We start from the raw sequence: 26,815 nt of genomic DNA, 5'->3' as shown, positions 1-26,815 counted from the left end.
TGGCACTCTATCCACTGTACCACCTAGCTGATATCCTAATTGGATTCCATTCTGTGATTAATTTGGTTTTCTTTAATAAGATAAACATATTTGTGGTTTAGTTTGGTAAACAACATATGTATACCCCCAGACCTGGAAAACAATATGGATAACCACTTGTTGCAGTTATCTCTTCAGGCTGTACTTTGGCCCTCCTCTACTAGCTCTTTATCTTGAAGTCTCACTGCAACCCTAGAATTCTCACAATTCTCTACCATACCCTGCCACTACACTGGTTACCATTTCCTTTCCATTTTTTCAGCTTCCTTTAAAGGAGTGGTCTTTCCCCATCAGAATTTAAGTTCCTGGTGAGTAAGAATTGTCTTTCTATTAGTATTCCCAGTGCTTATCACAGTTCCTGGCATACAGTAAGTACATAATAAATGCTTATTAAAAATAATTAAAAACTTAGTCATAAGCTTAGGTAATAAACTACCAACGATGTGTCCTTTAACTAATTAGGTAATTGATCACTGATCAGAAATTAGGTGTAATCAATTGCCCTTAGTTAGAACTATAAAAACCCCACTGGAATCCTTTACTGACAGACAGCCTGCTAGTGGGTGGCCACCAAAGCAGATTCCTGCATTCCTCAAACTTGCAGATTCAAGCATCATTTTCTATTTACTCAGGAGCAGGGCTGACTGATGGTGATATGCCAGACACCTGGGAAGGAGACACAGTCTTGGGAGTACTAATATGGGAATACTGTGTTCCGATTAGCTGATTAGCTAATTTTTGCTCGTAGATTGTAACCCCGACCAGTGATGAAAAAGGGGAAGGTCCATTCGAGTTAGGGACTAGGGTATAAAATAGGGCCTTCGAGCCCCCTTTCTGGGCACCCACTAGCTGCACACTAGGGTGCTTTCTTCTCATGAGAAGAAAATAAAGCCTTTGTCACCTCGCTGCTGAGTTCCTGAGAATTATTGAGAAGAGGATGGATTTTTCCCTCACAATTTCTCTCTTGGTTTCCCTTCCCCAGTCCCTAAATAAATTATTATCTTATTCTATTGGATTTGTGTGCAAGAGGGTGTAATTCTTTAAAGAGGAATTCCTAAGAACCCTTACCCCAAACCCCAAACCCCCTACCCTATTTTCCCCATGACATATCCAAAAGTAAAATGAACAACCTGGGTTCAGTTAGGGCTTCTCCCTACCTGAAGGTCTTCAAGCAAAGGTCATATGACCATCCCTTGGGTATTTTGGTATTTTTGTCCAGTGCAAGATTAGACTAGGCAACAGATAAGGTGAAATTCAATGCAAATTCTGTGATCACTAAGCCTAGCTCTAAATTTTTTTTTTAGTTTCCAGGCTTGTTTTCTTATTGTTATGGGCCTTGGTACCTCATTTGAATAGCCCTGGGTACCCCTGAGGTAAACCAAAAGAACCTTCTCCTTGAGAAACTAAACCAAAGGACAGACACGCCTAAAGAGCTAAGTGGCATAGGATCCAGACAGAGTTAACTCCAGAACCACCACCCTTCATGCCAGTCTCCCCCACCCCTGGGGAGATAAGATTAGGTGTGGCTGCCACCTTTGTGTAATGAGGAAGAGAGAGATAGATGGCTAGAGAGATCTGAAAGCCACCCCTCACCCAATTCCCCAGCCACTACCAGTGGAGGATGGTCCTCCCCCAATAAGGGAACTTTCCACAGTCAGACAATCACCTCATCGGACCACCTTCAGTCCTTTATAAAAGTATCTGGCTGTCTTCTGCTCTAGGAGAAAGATATCTCAGAGAGCTATGCCTCTGCACCATGCCTTCTCCCCTTGAGAAGTACAAGGATTTCTCTCTTGGTTTCCTTTCCCTAGCTCCTAAACAAACTATTATTTTATTCTAATTGGATTTGTGTGCAAGAGGGTGTAATTCTTTAAAGAGGAATTCCTAAGAACCCCTACCTCAAACCCAGAGCACCCCAGAAGTTCTCTGGGGCACATCAAAGAACCTTCTTCTTGAGAAACTAAACCAGAGAACAGACACACCTAGAGAGATAAAGTGGAACCAGATTGGACTGAGCTAACTTCTTGACCCCCACCCTTCATTCTAGTCTCCCTCAACCCTGGGGTAATAAGATTAGGTGTGGCTGCTTCCTTTGTGTCCTGAGGAGATGGCTTGAGAGATCTGCAGCCACCCCTCACCCAATTCCTCCAGCCACCACCAGTGGGGGATGGTCCTCCCTCACTAAAGGAACTTTCCACAGTCAGATGGTCACCCCCATCAGTCCTCTATAAAAGTATCTACCTGTCTCCTGCTGGAGGAGATTGGTATCTCAGAGCCACACGCTTTGTGCCATGCCTTTCTCCTCATGAGAAATCCAAGAATTTTTTTTATGGTTTCCTTTCCTTTCCCTTCCCTTCCCTTTCCCTTCCCTTTCCTTCCCTTCCTCAGCCCCAAAATAAACTACCATCTTATTCTAACTGCTTTTGTGTGGAAGAGAGTGTAATTCTTTAAAGAGGAATTCCTAAGGACCCCAAACCCCTACCCCTACCCCTATTCCTAACCCCCTACCCCATTTTCCCCATGACAGTTATTATGGATAAAGCAAGGTTTAAAAAGTAGTTTATATACACTTCCTTCTGAACTGATCACCTCAACCCCAAGATGAGGGAGGGCTATAGTACATATTACTACCTCTCTCCATTTTATACAGGAGGGAAATTAAGTAATTTGTCACATGGTGAATGATAAAGACAACTTGATAAAGTTGTTGATAAAGACCGGACTGATCCCCACCTACTCCCCCCCTTCCCAGGCCAATGAACTGCCTGGGGCTAACCAATATTCGTCAATTCCAGACTCTCCTCTTGTGGAATTCCTCCAAACAAACAATCCCCTCCCAAAGATGCACCACCTTACTCCCGGAATTTAGGTTATTATGAAAATGATCCATTTACAGTAAGTAATTTCTATTTCATATAGAAGCTACTTAACTCTAGGGCAGTCTCAGAGTTCTTTGTCCTGTTACCCCATATAAACCTCAGTCCTCAGTTCCCATCTTTGGGTATTCCTAGCATTCTTCCTTTCCTCCCAATTAAGATTAAAGACCTTATTTCTCCTATATTGATTATTTCATTAATTTTGAGGTTAACAAAAGTTATGATAATTCAAATCCATGTCTTCTTGATTTCAGGTCACAGGTTTAGGACCAGAACAAGACCCTAGGGAGATGATCTAGCCCAACCTCCTCATTCTACAGATGAGGAAACTGAGGTTCAAAGAAGTGAAGTGACTCAAATCCAGGTCACAGGCAGATGAGTGGGGATTTGAACTTGGTCCAAGGGCCTTACAAGGTAGAGCTCCTCCCACTCTACTACAAGTCCAGAGCTATAGCTGCCTCTCTGGCATCTCAGGGCTCCCTGGTGCACCATGGTCCATCGCCCTCGCCCAGGAGTATAGAGGCTCTGGTGAACCAGAAGACCCCGCAGGTCCCAGAAAAACAATTGTTCGGCTTGCAGACACGTGAGGTTGGACAGTCGGAAAGTTTAGTGGCCTGGACGAAACCAGCAGGAAGATTCGTCCCACACTTCCGCCAAAATGGCCACCACCAGCCCCTCACAAAAATGGCGGAAGCTAGGCGAGAGGTTCGGCTCCTCCTCCGTTCTTAACAAAGATGGCGTCGCATGAAGAGGACTTCACGCGCCTTTCCGGACAAACGGAAGTGACGTCCTGTTCAAAAGCCCGGCTCATGGAGCCCGGGCTGCAGAGCGTGTTCGCGTTCGCGATGGGACCGCTCCAGCGGTCGGCGCTACTGCCGCTTCCGCCACCGCCGCCGTTGCTTCTGCTTCTGCTTCTGCTACTGCTTATGGTACCGGGGACCAAGCCATTCGAGCCCATCAGCGTGGGGATCGCCATCGGGGCCGCCTCAGCCCTCACCGGCTACCTCTCCTCCCCGAACTTCTACTGCCGCTTCGTGGAGTGCTGCCGCGAGGAGCAGCCGCTCAACGCCTCCGGTAGCGGGCTGCGGCCGGGCTGGGGGCCGGGGCGGCCCGGGGATCCTGGGGAGGGCGGCGTGCGCGTGCGGGGGCATCCCCGACCAACAGGCCGACAATATTGGGGGGGCGAAGTCTGCTGCCAGGCAGAATCTTTGGAATTCAGGGTATGATGGATCGTGCAGCCAATGGGCGGGATCGCGGCCCCCAAGAGGGTGGCCGTGGGACTGGGGAGGAAAGAGGGGAGGAAGGGGTGAGGGGGAGAAATGCAACTCTTAAAACAAGAAGTTAAGATAGTGGATTGAAGAAAATTAGGAATGTCGTTTAGTTTAGGGGTCTGGGGAGGGACCGGTAAGGGTGTGAATTGGAGCTGTATAAGTAAAAGAAAATAGAAAGTGAAAGCCTGGGCTGCAGCGTTTATTGTCTGCACCTTTTCCACAATGCCTGACTTTATCTGAGTTTGACACTTGGCTTTAGGTTGCAGATTGCAGAGGTATTGGCTGGTTTTACCCTAACCAATGAGAACTCAGATAAGAACTTAAATTCTAGAAGTCAAAAGAAACTGAAATTTGCGAGTGATACTTGTCATACGTGCTCTCCCCTTAGCCTTCTCTGTAAAGGTTAGTCTTGGTAAACTTTTGGAACAAGAACCCTCTTGGAATCTGGTCCAAAGGGAACTCTTACGCTTGGTTTGTTTGCTCGGGCACAGAAGAGGTGTAGTTGGGGCAGTCCTTTGCAGAGCACTCTTCGAGAAAAACTGGTAAGAAAGTAGTGATAGGTTTGAGTGCTTTGCTTTAGGATAAACATGGCTAATATGAATGAAGATTTAAGAAAAACACTTTGGGGATACAATCATGGAATGATTCTGAATGTGTTTATGAAGTGGCTTCATTTAGCATGCATAGTTAGGCTTTATCTATGGGGCTTCTAAGGCATTAGCATGCATTGTTAGGCTTGTTATCTATGGAGCTTTCTAAGTCATTTACTTTTGATTGCTAACCTTGTCCAAGAACCCCAAGTAAAAGCTGGGCCAATTGTCATCACCCTCCCTGATCTGTTATTTAATGTGTCTCTCTCTCTCTCTCTCTTTATTCCTGGGGTGGCTGATTCAGCGCTCAAGTTAGATTTAGAAGAGAAACTGTTTGGACAGCACCTAGCTAGAGAGGTGATTCTCAAAGCATTGACTGGCTTCAGGAACAACAAGAATCCAAAGAAACCACTGAGTCTCTCTTTACATGGCTGGGCTGGCACAGGCAAGAACTTTGTCAGTCAGATCGTGGCTGAAAACCTTCACCCAAAAGGACTCAAGAGTAACTTCGTCCACCTGTTTGTTTCTACTCTGCACTTCCCGCATGAGCAGGAGATAAAATTGTATCAGGCAAGAGAATCAATTACTTTCCCATCCACAGATGCACTGAATCCCAATATTGATAGCCTGCTCACTCATGCTTCTTTGTTGCAGTACTCCTGATCTCCTTTGAGATCTGTATTTCTTAGTCCCTTATAGTGATAACTTCTTGCTACCCTCCCCTTCTTTTGTGTTGTCTTCATTTCTATTCTCTTTATGGAACTAACTTGGCTAAAGGTGAAACTCAAAAGCACCATTCACCTGCCCCTTAGGGACTTTTTTCCATTTCGTTTCTTTGAAACTGTCCATTAGGTTAAACTTTATATTGTGTGTTTGTGTTCTGTTATGAACGGAAATAAATAACTTCCCAAAGGAGTTTATTGCCCCTGTAGTTGAGTTGTTGCTTATAAGAAATAGAAACTTTACTGAACAAGGAAGTGCTGTTACAGAGTCTCGTTACCATAGCATCCTTTAAGAAATAGAAACCAAGGGGGTAGCTAGGTGGCAGGGGATAAAGCACTGGCCTTGGATTCAGGACCTGAGTTCAAATCCAGCCTCAAGACACTTAACACTTAACACTTAACTAGCTGTGTGACTCTGGGCAAGTCATTTAACCCTCATTGCCCTGCAAAAAAAAAAAAAAAAGAAAAGAAACCAAAATTATAGAAGAATTTGAGAAAGAAAACTGCTTTCCTTCCAGATCTTTTCCTGATCTTGGTAAGGTTAGCGAAAATAGATGAATGTGATTTTTTAATATAACCTCCTAGGGGAAAAAAAGATCTTTTTAAAGTGTTACTATCTTTCATTTAGGAATCTGGAAGTGCATTCAGACCTATTGCTTATTAACTGTCTTCCATGATTTCCCATCTGTAAAGTGAGATAATACCACCTTTAGTATTTGCCTTTTAAAGTTGCAAGGTTCACGTGAGGTAATCTATTAAAACGCTTTACAAAGCTCAAAGTACCATAGAAAGAAGAGAGCTCAATGGTGAGTGTCAAAAATGCTCTTCCGTCTCAGCCCTACTTCAGCGCAATCCCACTCCCTCTGCCCTCACTTCCTTCCCATGCAGGGTTTCATATCTTTTTCCTCTTGGTACAGGAGCAGCTGCAGAAGTGGATTCGGGGGAATGTGAGTGCGTGTGCAAGATCTGTTTTCATATTTGATGAAATGGATAAATTGCATCGTGGGCTCATTGATGCCATCAAGCCATTTCTAGACTACTATGAACAAGTTGACGGGATCTCTTATCGGAAAGCCATCTTTATCTTCCTCAGGTTAGAATGTGGGGGAGAGATTTGCCTTGTTCTTTTAGTGGGTCGTATAATTCTGAATTTTTTTCCTTCATTCCATAAATGCTGAGACAAGACCCTTCTGCCTCTGTCTGGTCCACATTCAATTTTACATTGACGGTCTGTGAGAGAAGATTGAAGTTGATTAAACTGGAAACCCTCTTTGTGCCAGGGTTACGGTATATGGGGTATGGGAATACAAAGTCGTCACAGAAGCATAGACTTAGGTGGAATGTACCTCAGGCCTTCTAGTCCAGCTCCATTTTACAGATGAGGAAATAGACCCAGAGAGATCAAGGACCTGCCTGGGGTCAGAATGGTGGCAGAGCTCACATTTGAACCTGTGGCCTCTTACCTCAGGAGCCAGTGCTCTTTCCTCGCATCAGCTTCTGTAACATTTCAGTGGAATTTTGTCATGACATGTTAATATCATAATCATATAAATATCATAATTATTGTCACCAATATCAATCCAATATTGATATTTTAAACATATTTCATAACAATGAAGGGGCAAGGTTGCCTGCTTACAAAAAAAAATCTAATCATGCAGATAAATAGTGATTATTTCTATTTTAGAGGGTTGAGAGGGGAGGGGGAGGTATAGAGTTTTGTTTGTTTGTTTCTTGCTTTACCAAAGGTCTTGCAGTAGGATTCCTGAATACATACATCCAGGTCCATCAGTACAATTACAATCACTTGATAAATAAGAATTGAATTTATAGTTTGTCATAGTACAACATGAACTATACCTATACCCCAAAAAATTACATTGAAGAGAAAATTTCAACTTTGATACTTGATAGAACCAAGCCTTGAATAAATTTGGCATCTTGGGCATGACAGCTGAGCTTTCTAACATTCAGAACATTTGTACTTAGCCAGGCCTTTCTAAGTGAATTAAGGGGAAAACTTCCCAGCCTACTATTAAATATCAAAGTATTGTAAATAGGTGTTCGTCAAATGCCTAGCCCATACAAGTCGACATTAGGGGTTACAAAAGACATTAAGGATATAGTGTCTACATTACAGTATTCTCCATAGAAATAGAGAGTAAGCTCCTGTAGATGAGGACAGACTTTTTGACAGCATCCAACAGAGTACCTTACATTTATTGTTGCTTAGTAAATGTTTGTTCAATGAAAAATAAATAGTAGAACAGTCCCTTTGTTTTATTCTGGGTTCTAAAAAAAGCATTACTTTAAGCCTTTCTTCTCCTTTATCCCCCTCTCTCCCCTCCTCCCCAAATCAGCAATGCAGGAGGTGATCTTATAACCAGAACGGCCCTTGATTTTTGGATGGCCGGAAAAAAGAGGGAAGACATTCAGCTCAAAGACTTGGAGCCTGTGCTGTCTCTAGGAGTCTTCAATAATAAAAACAGTAAGTATGGATAAAGATCCCTTTGACTTGGCCAAAAGTCTTCTCTTCACACGAATTTTTTTTTTTAATCTGAAATTTTACTCTTAGACTTGGTTTGACTATTTCCTCTCCCATGTGAAGCTGAATCAACCTCCTTTTTATTCACTGATGGAATAAATATTTATTGAAAGCCATCGGGGGCAGCTAGGTGGGACAGTGGATAAAGCACTGGCCCTGGATTCAGGAGGACCTGAGTTCAAAGCCAGCCTCAAACACTTGATACTTACTAGCTGTGTGACCCTGGGCAAGTCACTTAACCCTCATTGCCCTGAAAAAATAAAAAAAGAAAGACATCAGATGCTACACATCTGCAAGTTTTCTCATTGGTCAATGAAAACGTTTCTAGGATAATAGAATTTTACATCTTGGAGATGATCTAGTTCATCCCCTCATTTTACAGAGAAGGAAATAATCCTGGAAAGGTGGCATGACTTGCCCTCCATATCATAAAGAGCCGCCAATAGCTAGCCAAATCAGGATTGCATCTCAGGATGTTCTTGGACACACAAGACTTTGCCTGATCAAAAACATCACATTCTCAGTTATTTGCATCTTTTCTCTTTCACTGGCCCCTTCAACAACAACAAATGAAAAAAAAAATTATGTATAAAATCTACTACTGAGTGAACAGGAGATGCTATGATCAGGATTGACATGTTCAAACAGGAGTAACTGAAGAAGACCTAACATGTTATCTCTTTATAGGTGACATCACTAGTACCCAAATTCCATTGTTTTTTTAAGGCTATTTAAGATAGGGAATGGACTTGTGATTTCATTGGCATAAGGAATTCCCAGCAAAGGAAACTCTTTATACCAATGTAGACTGGCATTTCCTGCAACCTATTGTTATAGAGAATTGCCTAGGGTTCTGAGAGGCAGTATGTGTCAGAGATGAGATTTGAAACCCAGTCTGCTGGCCTTGAGGCTATCTCTATCCACTTTTCTGCCTCTCTTGGAAGTTATTTATTTAACACCACTGAAGTCCTACCCCTTTGTCTCATCATCAGGCTGGTTCTGGGTTCTCAAAGGCTGTCAGCAGAGAATAAGTTTTGGAAGGCCCTACCAAGATGGAAACAGAGAATGAACCCATTGGTGGATTGGGTCTCTTATCTGATGTCCAGCCATAATAAATTTGGAGTGGTTCATCACCCGGTATTCAGTCATATGGTGATGATTTTTCCACCAAAGCAATCCCTGAAGACTATAATACTAAGTTATAGAGAGAATGTTGTTAGCTGTTGATCAAAGGCAATAGCCACACTGCTAAAATGACATATCTTTATGGTATTGTTGAACTATTTATGAATCATCAGCCATAGCTTGATTGTCATTTTTCCTTGATTTTCATCTAACACAATTGTGGTTTGTTTCATAGGTGGCTTGTGGCACAGTGGCCTGATAGACAAGAGCCTCATTGATTACTTTGTTCCATTTCTGCCCTTGGAGTACAAACATGTGAAAATGTGTGTGAGGGCAGAGATGAAATCAAGGGGTTTTACCATAGATGAAGAGGTTGTCACAAAAGTGGCAGATGAAATGACATATTTCCCCAAAGAAGAGAAAATCTACTCCGATAAGGGCTGCAAGACAGTGCAGACAAGACTAGATTTTTACTGAGCTCTTACTGGAAGAGAGGTGACCAGAAGATGCAGCCAACTAGGCCTGGCTTTTCTTGAAGCACTTTTGAAGACCCTTTTCAGGAGTCTGCACATTTGCACTTACTGACTGTTAGAAAAGGTAGCTTTCTAAGAAGAGTGGATTTTTACAACGTATCACTAAAGAACTTTGCAGCCCAAGTGTTCATTTTCAATTGAAGATGGGACTTGAAAAATTCAACTCAAGTTCATCATGCCCAACATTGCCAAAAGTGGCCTTTACAACTATTTGTGTTTGCAAAATAATTGGAATTATTGCTGACTCCATTAACACCTGCTGTGTATCAGAATTACTGTCTTAACTGAAGGGAGTTCCTTGGGGCTGGCCCTGATGCATCCAGATAACATTAGGTGTTCATGTGAGGAATTTTAGGTTGGATTATTCCGTTTACTTTCTGCTCTTGACATACAGAACAAACAATGGTCATTTAAAATCTAGAGCACTCCATAATACAAAGGATACCAGGTGAGCGTACATGGCCACATGTGCCTAAACCTCTTGAGCTCAGTGAATTGTGCCATTAAGGGAACCTATCTTATTTCATAATCAGCCCGTGGTATTAACTTCGAAGTGTTTCCAGAGTGGAGGACAGGATCTCTTTGACCTTTTAGTCTGTCCATTCCTCTTCCTACGATGACGTGGAGCATTGAGGTCACCTAATGCAAACAAGGCCTATTGATCCAGTGCCCAGTTCCTGATGCTCTCACACACTTTTCTGGTGAACCTACATTATACCTCTAAACTTCAACCTAAAGTCCCTGAAATACATCTCCAAACTGTTACCTGTTAAATCACTTTGAGACCAATGTGGTTCTAAAATTGGGTCACTATTTCCAGCACTCAGGTACTTCCTGTCTGTTACAACTTAGATCAGGGTCAATCTTGGCCTGTAAATCTAGTATGAAATCCATAGGATTTATTCATTAATGGGGGATGACTCGTACTTCGTATGAACATTCAAGTGACTCACATCAGTAAAAGATTGTTAATTGCAAGTCAACGGATATTTTTGATAGTTCTGAAATACAGGGGTAGCTAGGTGGCGCAGTGGATAGAGCACCGGCCCTGGATTTAGGAGGACCTGAGTTCAAATATGGCCTCAGACACTTGACACATACTAGCTGTGTGTCTCTAAGCAAGTCACTTAACCCCAATTGCCTCAAAAAAAAAAAAAAGTGTAAGCTGAAATACATGAGAGGTACAAGAAACTGCTTACTTGATATAAGGGAAGGTATAGAATGGAGTTATAGTGTATCATTTTCTCCATACATATTCTTAAACTCAAGTGTAGTTTGGATTCTTATTACTAACTTTATTGTAGTGTGAATGAAAACTGAGATCTGATGTGGTGACTGGTTATGGTCTGCATTGCCATGGAAACCTGAATCTTATCAATTCCCCTACATGGACTGAGTTGGCTGCCTCTTTGAGGGAAGAAAAGTTTGTGTTGTGTTTTTTTTTATTCTAGTACATGTGGGTACTATAGTTGCAGTGCAACTAATTAATTGTGCAGCCTTTTTATACATGTAAGAAAGGTATAGAATGAGGGGCAGTTAGGTGGCACAGTGGATAAAGCACCGGCCCTGGATTCAGGAGTACCTGAGTTCAAATCTGGCCTCAGACACTTGACACTTGGTACCTGTGTGACCCTGGGCAAGTCACTTAACCCCCATTGCCCCACAAAAAAAAAAGAAAGTTATAGAACGAATGTTTTTATATGTTAAAGGATTGGAAAAATTTTAAAGCACTAAACTTGTCTTTCAATAAAATTACCCCCAGGATAGTACTTTCTACATTTTTAATATATATTCTCAAATTGGAACAGCTGGCTACTTTAATCACCTTGTTGGTGGTTGGTCAGGTGGTGACCTGTTTATTCTGATGCAATAAACTGAACGCGTTAGTAACCTTAGGCCTTTGGACTGTTGTTTCTGATTTATAACTTTGAAATCCTGCAACCCTCTGTCCTGTGGTTTTAAGTGTTCCTTTAAAAGATGTGAATGAGAATTTTAAACTAAGAATAAAAATCAAATAAAGCTAAAATTTTATCATTTGATGTATAATGTCTTTTGGTAGTTTGTTATTTAGCAATTTTTAACAAAAAGTACTTGTTTACTGATTCTTTAATTAAACTCACAGTTTTGATGAGATGCTTTACCATGGGCTGTCACTGCCTGGGAAATAACAACTTTAGCCTTATTTCAGGTCTCTGTATTTTTTTTTTCCTAACAGCCCAATGATACTAGGCAGATTCCCCATACCTAAGATGAGTTCATTCACACAGGGTCAGTGGATTGGGAAATTAGAATTGTTACATACAATGTTTTCATCAGAACTTGCAAAATTTTTTTCTAGATAAAATATTTGTAAAGCTCTCTGCAAACCTTAAAGTGCTATACAAATGCTAGCTATTAGTAGGAATAATGTTTAAGAGTACAGAAAAGTGGGGAGTCAGCAAGGTGGCACAGTGGATAAAGCACCAGCCCTGGATTCAGGAGGACCTGAGTTCTAATCCAGCCTCAGACCCTTGATACTCACTAGCTGTGTGACCCTGGGCAAATCACTTAACCCCAAATGCCTCACCAAAAAAAAAGTACAGGAAAGAACTATTATCTACAAAAAGTGTGAAAACCTAGTGAAAAACAAATTGATGTTTCTTGGTGTCATAATAATTCAATTTAATAGCACTGTCTTACAAAACACTTTTGTCATATCACCCTAAGAAGAGATTATCCTCATTTTTAGAGAAGGAAACAGGCTCAAGTGAGTAATGTAAGGAATTGGTTGTGATTTGGGGTTTCTGTGACCCCATCTTTGGCTGGGATTGGAGGCCCTGGTGCACACACCCATGCACTCTGGCTCACATTGGACACCTGCGAACCTGCATGGGCCTGGCCAAATTATGACTGGAAGCCCGGTGAGGACAGTCAGGTGATCTTCGGTGTCCGGAAGCTGGGGGGGCTGGTTTTTGTAGTGTAGAGCCATCTGTTGATTCTGTCAATCAGGGCTGCCAGACAAAATTAGCTCCGGGCTATGTGTGTGGAAGGCCTGGTTTCCTGTAGATGGGGGGCTTCTGGGAGAGAGAAGGGAGGAGAAAAGACACTCTGGCATGAGTGGTGCAGGGAGACGCTGGAACACTGTGCAATGGGTTCTCTTTGAAATTGCTGATTTCCGGGTGGTGGTGAGTTGCAGATTGTATCTTTTTTGTTCCCCTATTCCCTTTTTATTTGTCCCTAGTTCTATTAACCTTGCTTGTGTTTTGAATTTGTTCCCATTAATAAACCCTGTTTTGTTTTGTTTTTAAAGGCTGTTAATCTCCTTTCTTATCCCAATATTATGGTGAGCCGCCTAATTAACACTCCTCATATTCAATTTGGCCCTTACAGTAAAATCATTCGGCCTGTCGGCTATTAAGTACCAAAGTCTGGATTCAAATCAGTCTTGGAACACCAAATCTTGGAACTCGACCGTGCTGCCTCTTGGAACCAAGAAATTCTGTTGCTGGACATGTAAAGGCCCTCCTAAACTCAGGCATGACCTCTGCTGATCTGAGATGCACCAATGCTTTCATATATTTGAAGGACTCTTTAGTGTGAATTAGGAGGAAAAGTACTGGCTTTAATGTCCAAAGATCCGGGTTTGAATCCCAATTCTATTACTTGGGAACCTGTGTGACTTTAAGCAAGTTACATCCCCCATTTATCTGTAAAGTAAGGGGAAAGGGGGAGAGGCAAGATCAGTCCCTTCTAGCTCACAACCCCAGTGGCAATTTGTAGCGCACTGATCAGATCTGTTTGTAGCAAAAGCATTCAGAACTGGAGCCAATGAGTAGAAGTTAGAACAAGGCAGATCTATGCTCTATGAGCACTGGTTTCCTAACATGGCAAAGTAATATATTCTGTTATCATTTGCATCTTGGCTAAATGATCATCGGTCAGTGAAATTCTAAAGTTAAGATCTAGGGATGAGGTCAGACTAGACGACCCACTAAGGTCCGTTCCAAAAGCCAATTCCAAGACTATGATTCCTAGATGACACTTTACAAACCAACCCCCTGCTAAGATCTTTTAAACAGCCAACTATTGTGACTTAATTTATGCAACTTCCTAGAAACACATTACCAAAAGGAGGGTGTGTCTCTACGAGGTAAAGTACTCTACAAAGTTGTTTCATAATAATCTCTTCCGGCTATGAGGCAAATGTTCAGGATTTTCATCTTCATTCTAACCAGTAGTTTATGTATCTTAATGATTTGTGCAGTGTGAAAGGCAAGGACTTACAGGGCCTATTTTTCACGGAAGAAATGTATTCACTGGAAGTTGAGGGGGTGCCCATCCATTGGGAAATGGCTGAACAAGTTGTGGTATATGAATACAATGGAATACTATTGTGCTGTAAGAAATGATGAGCAGGAGGAGTTCAGAGAAACCTGGAGGGTCTTACGTGGGCTGATGATGAGTAAGATGAGCAGAACTAGAAGAACATTGTACACAGTATCATCAACATTGTGTGTTGACCTACTGTGATGGACTATATTCTTCTCACCAATGCAGTGGTACAGAAGAGTTCCAGGGAACTCATGATAGAAGAGGATCTCCAAATCCAAGAAAAAAAAAAAAAGAACTGTGGAGTATAGATGCTGAATGAACCATACTATTTCTTTTGTTTTTGGTGCTGTTTTTTTCTATTTTGAGGTTTTTCATCATTTTCTCTTATAACATGACTAATGCAGAAATAGGATTAATGTTATTAAGTGTGTGTGTGTGTGTATATATATATATATATAACCTATATCAGATTACCTGCTGTCTAGGGGAGGGAAGGAGAAAAATCTGAAATTGTAAAGCTTGTATAAACAAAAATTGAGAACTATCTTTACATGTAACAGGAAAAAATAAAATACTTTATTAATTTAAAAAAAAAGAAATGTATTCACAAACTAGAAAATCAGTTTTTATTGAAAAAACCAGTTATTTGTATTTATAAATAAAAACACTATTCTCAGCATCTTTATTAGATGCATGTATATTTTCCAAGGTTTTGGGGCTGAGGGAGAAGAGGATGTATTTCATCTCTTGATCAGAAAAGCAAAAATTGGTAATTGTAGAGAAAGGCTTAAAATATGGCAGAACCCACCACATATAAATATGGAAAGCAGGTACATAAGTAGTATGGTTGCTCCTTCGGAGCAAGGGCATCATGAGGAGAGTGAGATGGGCATGGATGGAACATGTGATTTGGCCTTTTCATAAGTCATACACTGGGAATACATTCAGAATACCACCCTACTTTTCATTTGAAGAACAATCCTGTTTTGACAAACTCACTGTTTCAGTCCTCATAAAAGTTCTGTTACTTAGTTATTTTAGTACCACCATGCTGAATTTGACTTCCTTGAAAAGACATTTTAAGGCTTATTGTGACAATGAATGGCCTCAAAAATTCATCTTCTCATGTATTTTTCCTTTTCTTTAAAACCAGCTCCTGTGGGCAGACTGACAAGACAGCTTCAATTACCCCCTTCTGACCAACTGCTTTCTCCCTATTCCTGCCACTGGGCTACACTGACACAAAGCTAGGGAATGCTTTCCGGATCACTAATGTTTATGTTTCTGTACTAAAGACATGATCATTATCAAGATTTTTTTTTTTTTGTAAACTCTCAAAACCTCAAAATTTAGACTTAAGGATAATTAATTTCTCATGATGTTAAAAACTATTTTGAGTCAACTCATCACATCTTAAATAAAACTTGCTTGTCTCTCCTTGAAACAGAAACTTGTAATTAAAGCATGATTTAAAAAAAATCATAGGCACTATTACAAACATGTTAGGTAACAGGTGACTTCTCTCAATGGTGCTGTTCCCCTGTAAGTTAGGTGGGCAGATCCAGGCTTTTGAAAAGGTTCGATGTCTGTGGCAGATATTCCTCTGAATAAAAAATGCAAGGAGAAATTCCTTTTTTTATAAAAGACTTAAAATTAATTTTCCTCCTCATCTAGAAAAAGGAATTTTTAAAAAAGCCCAAGTGTTTCCATTTTGAGTACTTTCTTTTTCAATGCAAATAAATGCATTCTGAAATATTTAGTCATCATAGTAATAATCCAGCTTAGTGTATACAGTTTTGCAGCCTTTGTCAGAGAAAACCCTCTCCTCTTTGGGGAAGAATGTCATCTCTTCTGCCACTCTAGTTACAATATCTTCATCAACTTCATAGCCACGAGATTTCATTTCAACTCTGATGCACATTTTTAGGTGTTTGTATTCCAGAGGAAGAAATGGAACAAAATAATCAATGAGGTTTCGGTCAATTAGGCTACTGTGCCAGAAGCCACCTAAAAAAGGGAAAACAAAGTCAGTACTGATAAAAATCAATGTGCTTCAAGAAAAAAAGCAGTGGATTTGCAGTCAGGACCTGGGTTCAAATTCTGACCTCATATACTCCAGACCTGTGTGACTTTGGGCAAATCATTTAACTGAGGAAGCTAGGCCTGTTTCCTCATCTGTAAAATAAGAGGGATGGACTACATGACTCATAAGGTTGCTTCTAGCTCTGACTCAGAATTCTGTGTAGTCAGGGATAACATACTCTTTGGCTTATCAATACTACTACTTGGCCCATAACCCAAAAGATATGAAAGAAAGAGAAAAAGGATCCATATATAGAAAAAATATAGCACTTCTTTTAGTGGCAGAGAACTGAAGGGGAGCCCATCAATTGGGAAATGACTGAAGAAATTATGGTATATGAATATAATGAAATACTATTGTGCCATATTAAATGACAAAGTGACTAGTTTCACAGAAAACTTCGAAGTCTTATCTAAACTGATACAAAGTGAATTGAGAAGACCAGGGAAACAATTTATACCAAAACAACAGCACTGTAAAGACAAACAACCCTGAAAAACTTCAGAACTCTGGATAGTAGAGTGACCAATCATGGCTACACAGGGCTAATGATGAAGCCTGCTACCCACTACCTGACAGGGGCAGAGAAAAAAACAGGTATTTTGGGGCATGGCCAATGGAGGAATAGGATTTGCCTGATTACACTTATTTGTTACCAGAGTTTTGTTTTTGTTTCTTTTTTGTTGTTTTCAGTTGATGAGTGGGGAGTAGGAGGGAATAAAAAGAAATGCTTGTTAATTTAAAAAAATAAAAGTTTAAAAAAAAGGGACAGAATCTGATTCATCAAGCTTCATAAAAAGCTAAAGTTAGGAATATGAAAATAGTTCTAGATGAAGAAGTCTACATCTACAACTCAACAGAGCCATTGTAGCCCAATAGAATTCCCTTTTTTCCCAGTGGAAAGAAAAGATTTAAAGCAAGAAAATAGAAAAACTATTAAAAATTGTTGTAAAAGATTTATAGTCAGGGCAGCTAGGTGGCACAGTGGATAAAGCACCAGCCCTGGAGTCAGGAGGACCTGAGTTCAAATCCGACCTCAGACACTTGACCCTTATTAGCTGTGTGACCCTGGGCAAGTCACTTAACCCCCACTGCCCACCCCCCAAAAAATAAAATAAAACAATAACAACAACAACAACAACAAAAAAGATTTATAGCCACTCTCTTTGTGGTGGCAAAGAACTGGAAATAGAGGGGATGCCCATTAGCTGGGGAATGGCTAAATTAATTGTGGTATATGATTGTGATAGAATACTACTGTGCTGTAAGAAATGATGAGCAGGATAAATGATGGAGATGTGGGAAAATTGGAACACTAATGCATTGTTGGTAGAGTTGTGAACTGATCCAAACATTCTAGAGAGCAATTTAGAACTATGCCCAAAGGACTATAAACCTGTGTATACCCTTTGACCCAGCAATATCACTACTAGGTCTGTATCTCAAATCGATCATAAAAAAGGGAAAGGGACCCACATGTACAAAAAATATGGCAGCTCTCTTTCTGGTGGCAAAGAATTGGAAACTGGGGGGATGCACATCAACTGGGGAATGGCTGAACAAGTTGTAATATATGAATATAATGGAATACTATTGTGGTATAAGAAATGGTGAGAAGGCAGATTTCCAAAAAACCTGGAAAGACTTAAGTGGACTGATGCTGAGTGAAGTGAGCAAAACCAAGAGAACAGTAACAGCAACATTGTATGATGATCAGCTGTGACAGACTTGGCTTTTCTCAGCAATACAATGATTCAAAACAATTACAAAAGACTCATAATGGAAAATGCTCTCTCCACATCCAGAAAAAGAACTGTGGAATCTGAATGCAGATTGAACCATACTATTTTCACTTTTTTTGCTTTTTTCTTTCTTTCTTGAAGTTTTCCCCTTTTGTTCTGATTCTTCTTTCACAACATGACTAATGTAGAAATATGTTTAACATGATTATACATATATAAAAAAAGTAAATGGGGAAAAAATGGTGAGCAAGTTGATCAACAATAAATAGAAGTACGTGTAGTATAGTTTTATATACACACCCACACACATACATTCATATATACGTATATATGTATACGCACACATACACATATGTGTGTGTATCTGTCAAATGGTGGCCTTCTCAGATGGGGAAGGAAGGAGACAGTTCTGAACTTAAAATGTAACCAAAAAATGATTTTTTTTTTTTTTAGTGAGGCAATTGGGGTTAAGTGACTTGCCCAGGGTCACACAGCTAGTGAGTGTTAAGCGTCTGAGGCCGGATTTGAACTCGGGTACTCCTGACTCCAGGGCCAGTGCTCTATCCACTGCGCCATCTAGCTGCCCCCCCAAAAATGATTTTTTAAAAAAGAATTAAAACTGTGAACATTGCCAAATGTGCAGACTAAGATCTAGAACATTCCAGACATAGAAGAGAGGAGGACCGGAAAACAACAAAGTCCCCTCCCTATACCCATTTTGTATATGTGTGTGACTTGCAAACACAAACACACACACACAGAGCCACTTACTATTCTTATTATTGAAGACTGACACAGATAACGCTTGCTCCATGTCTTTCAGCTTGATTTCCTCCCTCTGCCTTCCACTCCTCCAGAAATCTAAAGCCACATCTGTGATTCTTTCAGCTCCTGCATTGCTGTGAAACACATATAAAAATAAGGACTTGCTTCAATTGCTTTTAAGACATCTAGAATTCTTCACTTCTTCCAGGTTTCATCTTACCTGAGAAAGATAAAGATGGCTTTCTGATAGGAGATCCCATCTATCAAATCATAGTAGTCTAGAAATGGCTTGATAGCATCTATAAGCCCTGCATGCATTTTATCCATTTCATCAAATATGAAGATAGACCTTGCACAGGTACTCACATTGCCTCGGATCCACAACTGTAACTGGTCCTGAATCACAACAAACCAAAAATACCCAGAGGAGACTTCAGTAATAATAACACATCAGAATGTTACCCTGGGAATAGCTGAAATGTCTAAGGAATCTTTCTTTTAATGATATCACTTCAATGCCATGACAATCCTTTTTTAATCTTTTGTCATAACTGGGGAAGAAAATTATCCTTTGTATTCTAATGAGGAAGATATGGACTACTGACTTAGAATATGTTAACATCCTAGTGATTATCTGGAGAGAAATCATTTTAGGTTCCAATTGAATATTACTGAATACAAAAGAAAATAAAGTACACTTAAAAATAACCTAATGGGGGCAGCTAGGTGGCACAGTAGATAGAGCACCGGCCCTGGAGTCAGGAGTACCTGAGTTCAAATCTGGCCTCAGACATATAACACTTACTAGCTGTGTGACCCTGGGCAAGTCACTTAACCCCAATTGCCTCACTAAAAAAAATTAAAAAAAAAAAGAATAACCTAATGGGGCAGCTAGGTGGTGTAGTAGATAAAGCACCAGCCCTGGATTCAGGAGGACCTGAGTTCAAATCCAGACTCAGACACTTGACACTTACTAGCTGTGTGACCTTGGGCAAATCACTTAATCCTCACTGCTCTGCAACATCCCCCCCCCAAAAGAATAACCTAATGAATAGCAGAAGCTTCTATTGTTTGTGACCTCAGAACACTAATACTAATACATCTACACCAGTAAAAGAAATAATTAAGAAAACTTTAAGTATTCTTTTTTTTTTTGGACAGCTAGTGTCAAGTGTCTGAGGCCGGATTTGAACTCAGGTCCTCCTGAATCCAGGGCTGTTGCTTTACCCACTACACCACCTAGCTGCCCCTATTCTTACCCATTCTAAAAAAAACCCTCCCAAAATACTTTTTTTTTTTTAAGTGAGGCAATTGGGGTTAAGTGACTTGCCCAGGGTCACACAGCTAGTAAGTGTTAAGTGTCTGAGGCCAGATTTGAATTCAGGTACTCCTGACTCCAGGGCTGATGCTCTATCCACTGCGCCACCTAGCTGCCCCCCAAAATACTTTTGTTAAGGCAGAGTAAAATCAAATAGAAATGGTGTGACATGAACAGGGGTTGCTTCAACTAACTAGCTATGTGAGCTTGAACAAATAACTTTACCTCTCTGAGCCTCAGTTTCCTCATATGGAAAATAAGGGACATCTCTAACAGATAGATCCCTAAGGTTAGGCCCTTCCAGTGTCACACTCTATTCCTAACCTGAATGCCAATCTTACCAATTCAACACCATGGACACTTCTTCAGGAAGCATTACAAAGCTCTAACTACTCTTGTGCTTTAAACATACCAGCCTCCCAAATGCTGTAACCTTTAGGAATGCACAAAGTATAATATAAAACTGACATCTAGGCAGAAATTCTCAGGGATCATTCATGTTTTTGCATATTATCCCATAAACTCCATTGCCACCCACACAAAAGCATCAAACAAAGCCCAACCCCTGTGCTGTTGGGAAGGATTCCAAATTATCTTCTTGCCTTATATCGTGTGATGTTCCCAGCATGTGGAAAGTGCAATGTGGCCACAAATAGGTGTACGTAATCACTGTTAAGTCCACCTTCATAAATATGCTCGGCTATGATTTTGCTGACAAAATTTTTCCCTGTGCCAGTCCATCCATGCAGGGAGAGAGTAAGAGGTTTCTTGGGCTTCGGGTTACTTATGAACCCAGATACAGCATTTAAAATCACTTTCTTTGCAAGGTGCTGTCCAAAGAGCTTGTTCTCAAGGTCCTTCTGCAGTGCTGAGGAAAAATCAAAACTTGTCATGTGCAAGTAACCAATTGGTTTGCAGATGAGATAAAACACAGGACCAGCTATGGGTTGGTTTGGATCTTCTGGGATGCTGAGCAGCTATGACTGACAACTGACTTTAAAAACCTGCCCATTCAGCCCCCCAAAAATATGGTGGAGGACTCTTCCCCAAGACCCCCTACAATTTCTTCCCTGCAGCAAACTTCCAGGGCCTCATCATCTTCTTACTTTTTCTTTCTCTTTTTTCCCTTTTTTTTCCCCCTGAGCAATTAAGGTTAAGTGACTTGCCCAAGGTCACACAGTTAGTGAGTGTCTAGTGTCTGAGGTCATATTTGAATTCAGGTCCTCCTGAATCCATGGCCGGTGCTTTATCCGCTGTGCCACCTAGCTGCCCCCTTGCTTTTTCAAACTGGAACAAAAATTGTCATCAGTTTGGCAGACAAGACTCTACCTCCTGCATGTCCACATCACATTTGAAGATGAAGTACCCAAATCTAACCCTACTTCATTGCCTCCCTTCAGGCTCAGATGGAGACCCAGCCACCACTTATACAACTAAGGGAGGCAAGATCCCTTCTTTCAATATCTTTCCTTTTCTCAGGTAGATACTTTTTTGTTTGTTTGTTTGTTTGTTTTGGTTTTTTTGGGGTTTTTTAGTGAGGCAATTGGGGTTAAGTGACTTGCCCAGGGTCACACAGCTAGTAAGTGTTATGTGTCTGAGGCCGGATTTGAACTCAGGTACTCCTGACTCCAGAGCCAGTGCTCTATCCACTGCGCCAGTTCATTATGGTCTGTTCTTGCCAATTAGGAGCATGGCCTCAGGCCTGTCAAACTGGACAAGGTTTGGGATCTCACTGAGGCTTCTTCCTCTTTAAAACCAGGTTAATATTACCTTGTACTAAACCTAATCCAGCAACCCTCTACCTTCCCCTTCTACTGCCTTTGGCAACTATAATCAAATCAATACTACCATTTCTTTCTCCTCTGGAAAGCACATGCCAAGCAAGCAAGCATCTATTAAATATTGTACCAGGCCCCGTGCTAGGTACTGGGCATACAAATGCAATGAATGAAAGAACACCTCCTCACATGGAGTTTACATTTTAACTGGGAAGATAACAAGGTCATGTAACTATATGTGGAACAGACATAAAGACAATAAATTGAAAGTAGTTAAATAAACAGTGGTTTGAGAAGGGAGGGCGCTAGAATTTGAGGGAACCAGGTAAAGCTTCAAGCAGAAGCAAGCAACTGATCTGCATCTTAAAGGAAGAGAAGGGCCCTATAAGGCAGAGGGGGTGATCCTGGCACGGGGAATAGCCAGGGCAAAGGCCCGGAGACAGGGGATGAGGGGATGACGCGTCCTCTCTGACCAACTGTGCTGTGGTTGTGATTACCGCCTTCCGAAAACTCCCTTCCCTAGCCACCACTCTTCTACACACTTCATCTCTCCCAGGTAGGGTGAAGAGCCGTCTCAATTTTGCTTTTGCTTTGCACAGTGACTGTTTCTTTCGAAGCTAGGGGACCCTGCGTGGAGAGTGGGGTGGGGGGAGGAGGGGTCTTGGAGTCCGGAAGCACTGCCTCTGACATTTAACAGCTGTGTAACCCTGAGAACGTGCCTCCATTTCTTCATCTGTAAAATGGGATAATAGCACGCACCCTCCCAAGGTGGTTTTGGGGATGAGTTAACACATGCCAAGCGGTTACATGAGCTAACATCTGCTTAAAGCGCCCCGGTAAATACGAGCTATTCACTCATTCATTCATTCATAAATTTCAGTCAGGATTCTAACCCAGGTCTCCGGACTGTCCAAATCTACAGTTGTGGAATCTTGGGCAAGCTATTCGTCCCTTCTAAAGGGCCTCAGTTTCCCGGTCCCGTCAAATGAAAGGGTTGAACTAAATGATCTACAAGGTCTTTTCCAGATTTCTAAATCCTAAAATCTATGGTGCCCTCCCAGGAGACCCCGCTTTCTCCCCACACTGCGGGTGTTCCACGGTGAGCGACCAGCCCTGGATACTTCCTGGCCTCCCTGCCTCACACCTCTGACCTCCGGCCTGCAGGGAGCACTAGAGGCTTTGGCGCTGCTCACTTAGTCCCCATCGCCCCATTGTACAGATGAAGAAACTGAGACTCAAGAGTCAAGGGGACGAGCACGGCAGCTGCAGAGGCGGGCGTCGGCGCCCCTGCCCCGCCCCCAACCCCGGGCGCCCTGGCACCCCCACTCCCGGCCCGGCCGGCCCTACCCTCGCGGCTGAGGCTCCGCTTCTGACCGCAGCACTCGGTGAAGAGGCAGTAAAGGCGCGGATAGGAGATGTAGCCGGTGAGCACGCCGGCCAAGGCCAGCCCCAAGCTGATGGGCTCCACCGCCCGCACCAAGGGCGGCGCCAGCAGCAGCAGGCCCAGGGCGGCCCGGACCAGCTTCATGCCCGGACCGCAATGAGCCGAGACAAACCGAGCCCGCCCTCACGGCCACGGCCTCAGCCGGTGCCGATGACGGGTAGCCACCAGAGCCGCTTCCGGCTCCGCCCCGCCTCTACCGCCCGCCGCCATCTTTGTGAAGAGGGAAGCACTTCCCGCACCTCCTCGGGGCAGCGGCGGCGAAGCCACCATCGGCCATCTTGGAGTCGGGCAAAAAAAAAAATCGGCGTCTGCCCTTTTATCCTTTTCTCTCCCCCCAATTCCTTAAGTTTGTGGTTCTCGAAGATTTTGGTCTCAGGACCACTATACCCGATCAAAAATTATCGAGGGGGGCGGCTAGGTGGTGCAGTAGATAAAGCACCGGCCCTGGATTCAGGAGTACCTGAGTTCAAATCCAGCCTCAGACACTTGACACTTACTAGCTGTGTGACCCTGGGCAAGTCACTTAACCCCCATTGCCCCGCAAAAAAAAAAAAAAAAAAAAAGGAAAAATTATTGAGGACATCAAAAAACTCGTGACTATATGGGTTATGCCCTCAATATAGGTGTGACGGTGGATGGAGCTGCTAGTCCCGCAATCAGGAAGACCTGAGTTCAAATTCGACTACATGAGCCTGGACAAATCATTTGACCTCTGTGTGCCTTAGTTTCTTCAAATGTAAAATGAGAAAAATAATAGCACCTACCCAAGGTGGTTGTGAGAATCAAATGAGATAATATTTGTAAAGCACTTATGCCCGGCATATATATATATTTTATAAAATAGTTTATAAATACTTGTTCCCTTCCTCCTAGAATTAAAAACTGATACAATTTTAATATATTCATTTAAAAATAACAGTGTAGGGCCCGCTAGGTGGTGCAGTGGATGAAGCTCTGGCCCTGGATTCAGGAGGATCTGAGTTCAAATCCAACATCAGACACTTGACACTCACTAGCCCTGTGACCTTGGGCAAGTCATTTAACCCTCATTGCCCTGCCCCCCTCCCTAAATAACACTGCATTACAAATTAACAGGAATAATATGTTTTACCAAAAATAAGTACATCTTCCACAACAAAGAAAATTTAGTGAGAAAAAAATTGTTACAAATCTTTTTAGATTCTGGCTTAATAGAAAACAGCTAGATTTTTCTATCAGCTTCTGAATTGTATATTGTGATATAGTTTTGGTTATGAAGGAAACAGGGCCTCACATATATATGTAGTTGGAAAAGGGAAGAATATTTTAATAGGCAAGTAACATCTACGCATTATTAGGAAACTACTTTTGATCTCAGAGACCCCCTGAAAAGGTCTGAGACCCCCAAGTGTGTAAGGACCACACTTTAAGGAGTTCTACTTCCCCAGGGTATCTTGACAAGTCAAAGTTCTGAAAGTCAGAGACCATCTAGTCCCCTTTTTTCATGTTACAAATGGGGAAACTGAGGTCCTGGAAGGTTAAGTGACTTGCCTAAAGTCACATGGGTAGTAAGCTACAGAAGTTGTATTTAACTCAGGTCCTTGGTCTACAGAACCAGTGAGCTTTCAGCATTTTACAGATTAGTCAGGCCCAGAGAAGTTAGATGCCCAAGGGGATAGGGGTAACAAGTTATTCAAGGCTCTGGTTTCATTCCCTTACAAGTCATCTAAGTGCCTATTCCTACAGTGCTGCTAGTGCTGGGTCCATGACCACCTCTGGAGCCTCAAGAGCAGGCATGGCTACAAACTCCAAATTAGAATCTCCATTAAGTTTTCTTTTCTTTTCTTTCTTTTTTTTTTTTTTTGCGGGACAATGAGGGTTAAGTGACTTGCCCAGGGTCACAAAGCTAGTAAGTGTCAAGTGTCTGAGGACAGATTTGAACTCAGGTCCTCCTGAATCCAGGACCACTGCTTTATCCACTGCATCATCTAGCTGCCCCTCCATTAAGTTTTCTAACAAGCCAAAGAAAGGACTTCTCAAAGTTGTAGTTCCTTTTGACTGAAATTCTTTTGTTCAATTGTTTTTCAGTTGGGGAAGCTAGGTGGCACAGTAGATAGAGCACTGGCCCTGGAGTCAGGAGGACCTGAGTTCAAATCCGGCCTCAGACACTTACCAATTACTAGCTGTGTGACCCTGGGCAAGTCACTCAACCCCAATTGCCTCACCAAAAAACAAACAAACAAAAAAACAATTGTTTTTCAGTCTTGTCTGACTCCTGGTGACCCCAGTTGGGGTTTTCTTGGCAAAGATACTGGAGTGATTTGCCATTTCCATTTGCAGCTCATTTTACAGATGAGGAAGCTGAGGCAACCAGGGCTGAGTGACTTGCCCAGGATCATATATATGGCTAGGAAGCCTCTGAGGTAAGATCTTCCTGACTCCGGGACAGGTCTATCTCCCACCTAGCTGCTCTTTTGGCTGTACCATATGGGAGATTTTTGTGCCTATAGAAGACAATGGATTTTGCCTTGACTTTTCTAAGCTTAACTCCATCTTGTTGCCACACAACTGATAGGGAGATTTTTCAAATACTCCTACCATATTCCTATGCTAGTTAGGCATCTTCTTGTAAAGAACTCTGTGTTACATCAAATATTAAAATGACACACGGAGCTCGGATGTAATAACCCTTCTCAGACCAAATTTTTTTGGCATGGAAAACAAGGGGATGGACCTCAATACCTAAGTGGCCACATACTTCTCAAATTCACCAGTCAAGTGATGTTTTACAAATGTGGTTTTTTTCCTACCACCATTATGACCAACAAATACAAACTTGAACCGAACTTGGGGTTTTCCTTGGGCAGCCTAGATGATGGTTCTTCCAGAAGCATCTCCATCTTTGCCTGAATGAACTCGAGTCCAAGTTAAATGCTTTTCTCACTACACATTGCCTTAATTTCTATGGGGCTCAGTTTCTCCTTCTATAAAATGAGGAACTTGGGCTCCAAGATCACTTAAAAACCTGAGGTTTTGATTCTTGACAAGAAAGGGAGACTAGATGTTTCTGTGTTGCCCACTGGTGACCACATTCCTCCAAAGAAACCTGTCACAGCCTTGTTGCTAGAAAATACTTCTCCCTAATGAGGCAAGAAGAGGCCCTCTGTTAGCCTTTTCAATTCTATTAACAAGTATCACTCGTTATTTGGCAAACCAGGAGATCAGAAAGAGCCCATCTTGTGTTCAACTCCTTCATGTTATACATGGGAAAGTTGTGACTTGTTTGAGATCACACAGGAAGGAAGGAAGGAAGCACTAGAAGCTAGATCACACAGCCGTGGTTGGGCAGATCAAGCTAAAAATAGGTCACATGGCTAAATTCAATTCAACAAGCATTCTATGGGCTGCCTACTGTGTGCTAGGTTAAATACTAGCAATACAGAGATAAAAATGAAATCTCCCCTTGAAGATCTTACATTGACATGCAGTATGCTGGGGAGAAATCATATTTACCCAGATAAGTGTGTCCAAAATATTTTTTTTTGCCTGATCTATAATTTCACTGGTATACAGAACCAACACACACACACACCCCAATGTAGATTAGCATACTTGTCAGTGAGTGAATCAGCCATCAGTTAGTAAATATTTATTAAGTGCCTATTGTGTGCCAAGCACCTGGCTAAGTGTTAGG

The 26,815-nt window shown here is 41.8% G+C and overlaps 2 protein-coding genes across 2 annotated transcripts; one reads left to right on the top strand and one right to left on the bottom strand.

Annotated features, from left to right (window-relative positions):
* Positions 1-3,573: 3,573 nt before the first annotated feature.
* On the top strand, positions 3,574-11,744 carry TOR1B (torsin family 1 member B). The gene is given in 6 exon segments (XM_043985745.1): positions 3,574-3,660; positions 3,662-3,989; positions 5,081-5,346; positions 6,416-6,591; positions 7,859-7,986; positions 9,404-11,744. Coding segments are annotated over 6 exon segments (1,227 nt in total). The 3' UTR covers positions 9,646-11,744.
* Positions 11,745-14,558: 2,814 nt separating this feature from the next.
* On the bottom strand, positions 14,559-23,308 carry TOR1A (torsin family 1 member A). Its single transcript, XM_043988191.1, has 5 exons — positions 23,046-23,308; positions 20,523-20,788; positions 18,823-18,998; positions 18,609-18,736; positions 14,559-16,019 (listed from the first exon to the last, which is right to left on the bottom strand). The coding sequence occupies exons 1-5, from the start codon at positions 23,224-23,226 to the stop codon at positions 15,769-15,771; spliced, it is 1,002 nt and encodes a 333-aa protein (XP_043844126.1). The 5' UTR covers positions 23,227-23,308; the 3' UTR covers positions 14,559-15,768.
* Positions 23,309-26,815: the final 3,507 nt, after the last annotated feature.

The sequence above is a fragment of the Dromiciops gliroides genome, chromosome 2 (genome assembly GCF_019393635.1).
Source record: "Dromiciops gliroides isolate mDroGli1 chromosome 2, mDroGli1.pri, whole genome shotgun sequence".
In the NCBI taxonomy this organism is placed as follows: domain Eukaryota; kingdom Metazoa; phylum Chordata; class Mammalia; order Microbiotheria; family Microbiotheriidae; genus Dromiciops; species Dromiciops gliroides.
The sequence above is the reverse complement of the archived record's forward strand: the minus strand, read 5'-3'. Positions and strand labels throughout refer to the sequence as shown.

Bases quoted from the DNA above. Each gene is read 5' to 3' on its own strand.
- TOR1A (XM_043988191.1), bottom strand. From the start codon at position 23,226: ATGAAGCTGGTCCGGGCCGCCCTGGGCCTGCTGCTGCTGGCGCCGCCC. The intron at 20,789-23,045 runs GTAGGGCCGGCC...ATTTTTCCTCAG, and splicing joins GCGGAGCCTCAGCCGCGAGG to CACTGCAGAAGGACCTTGAG. The intron at 16,020-18,608 runs GTAAGTGGCTCT...TCCCTTTTTTAG, and splicing joins AGTCTTCAATAATAAGAATA to GTGGCTTCTGGCACAGTAGC.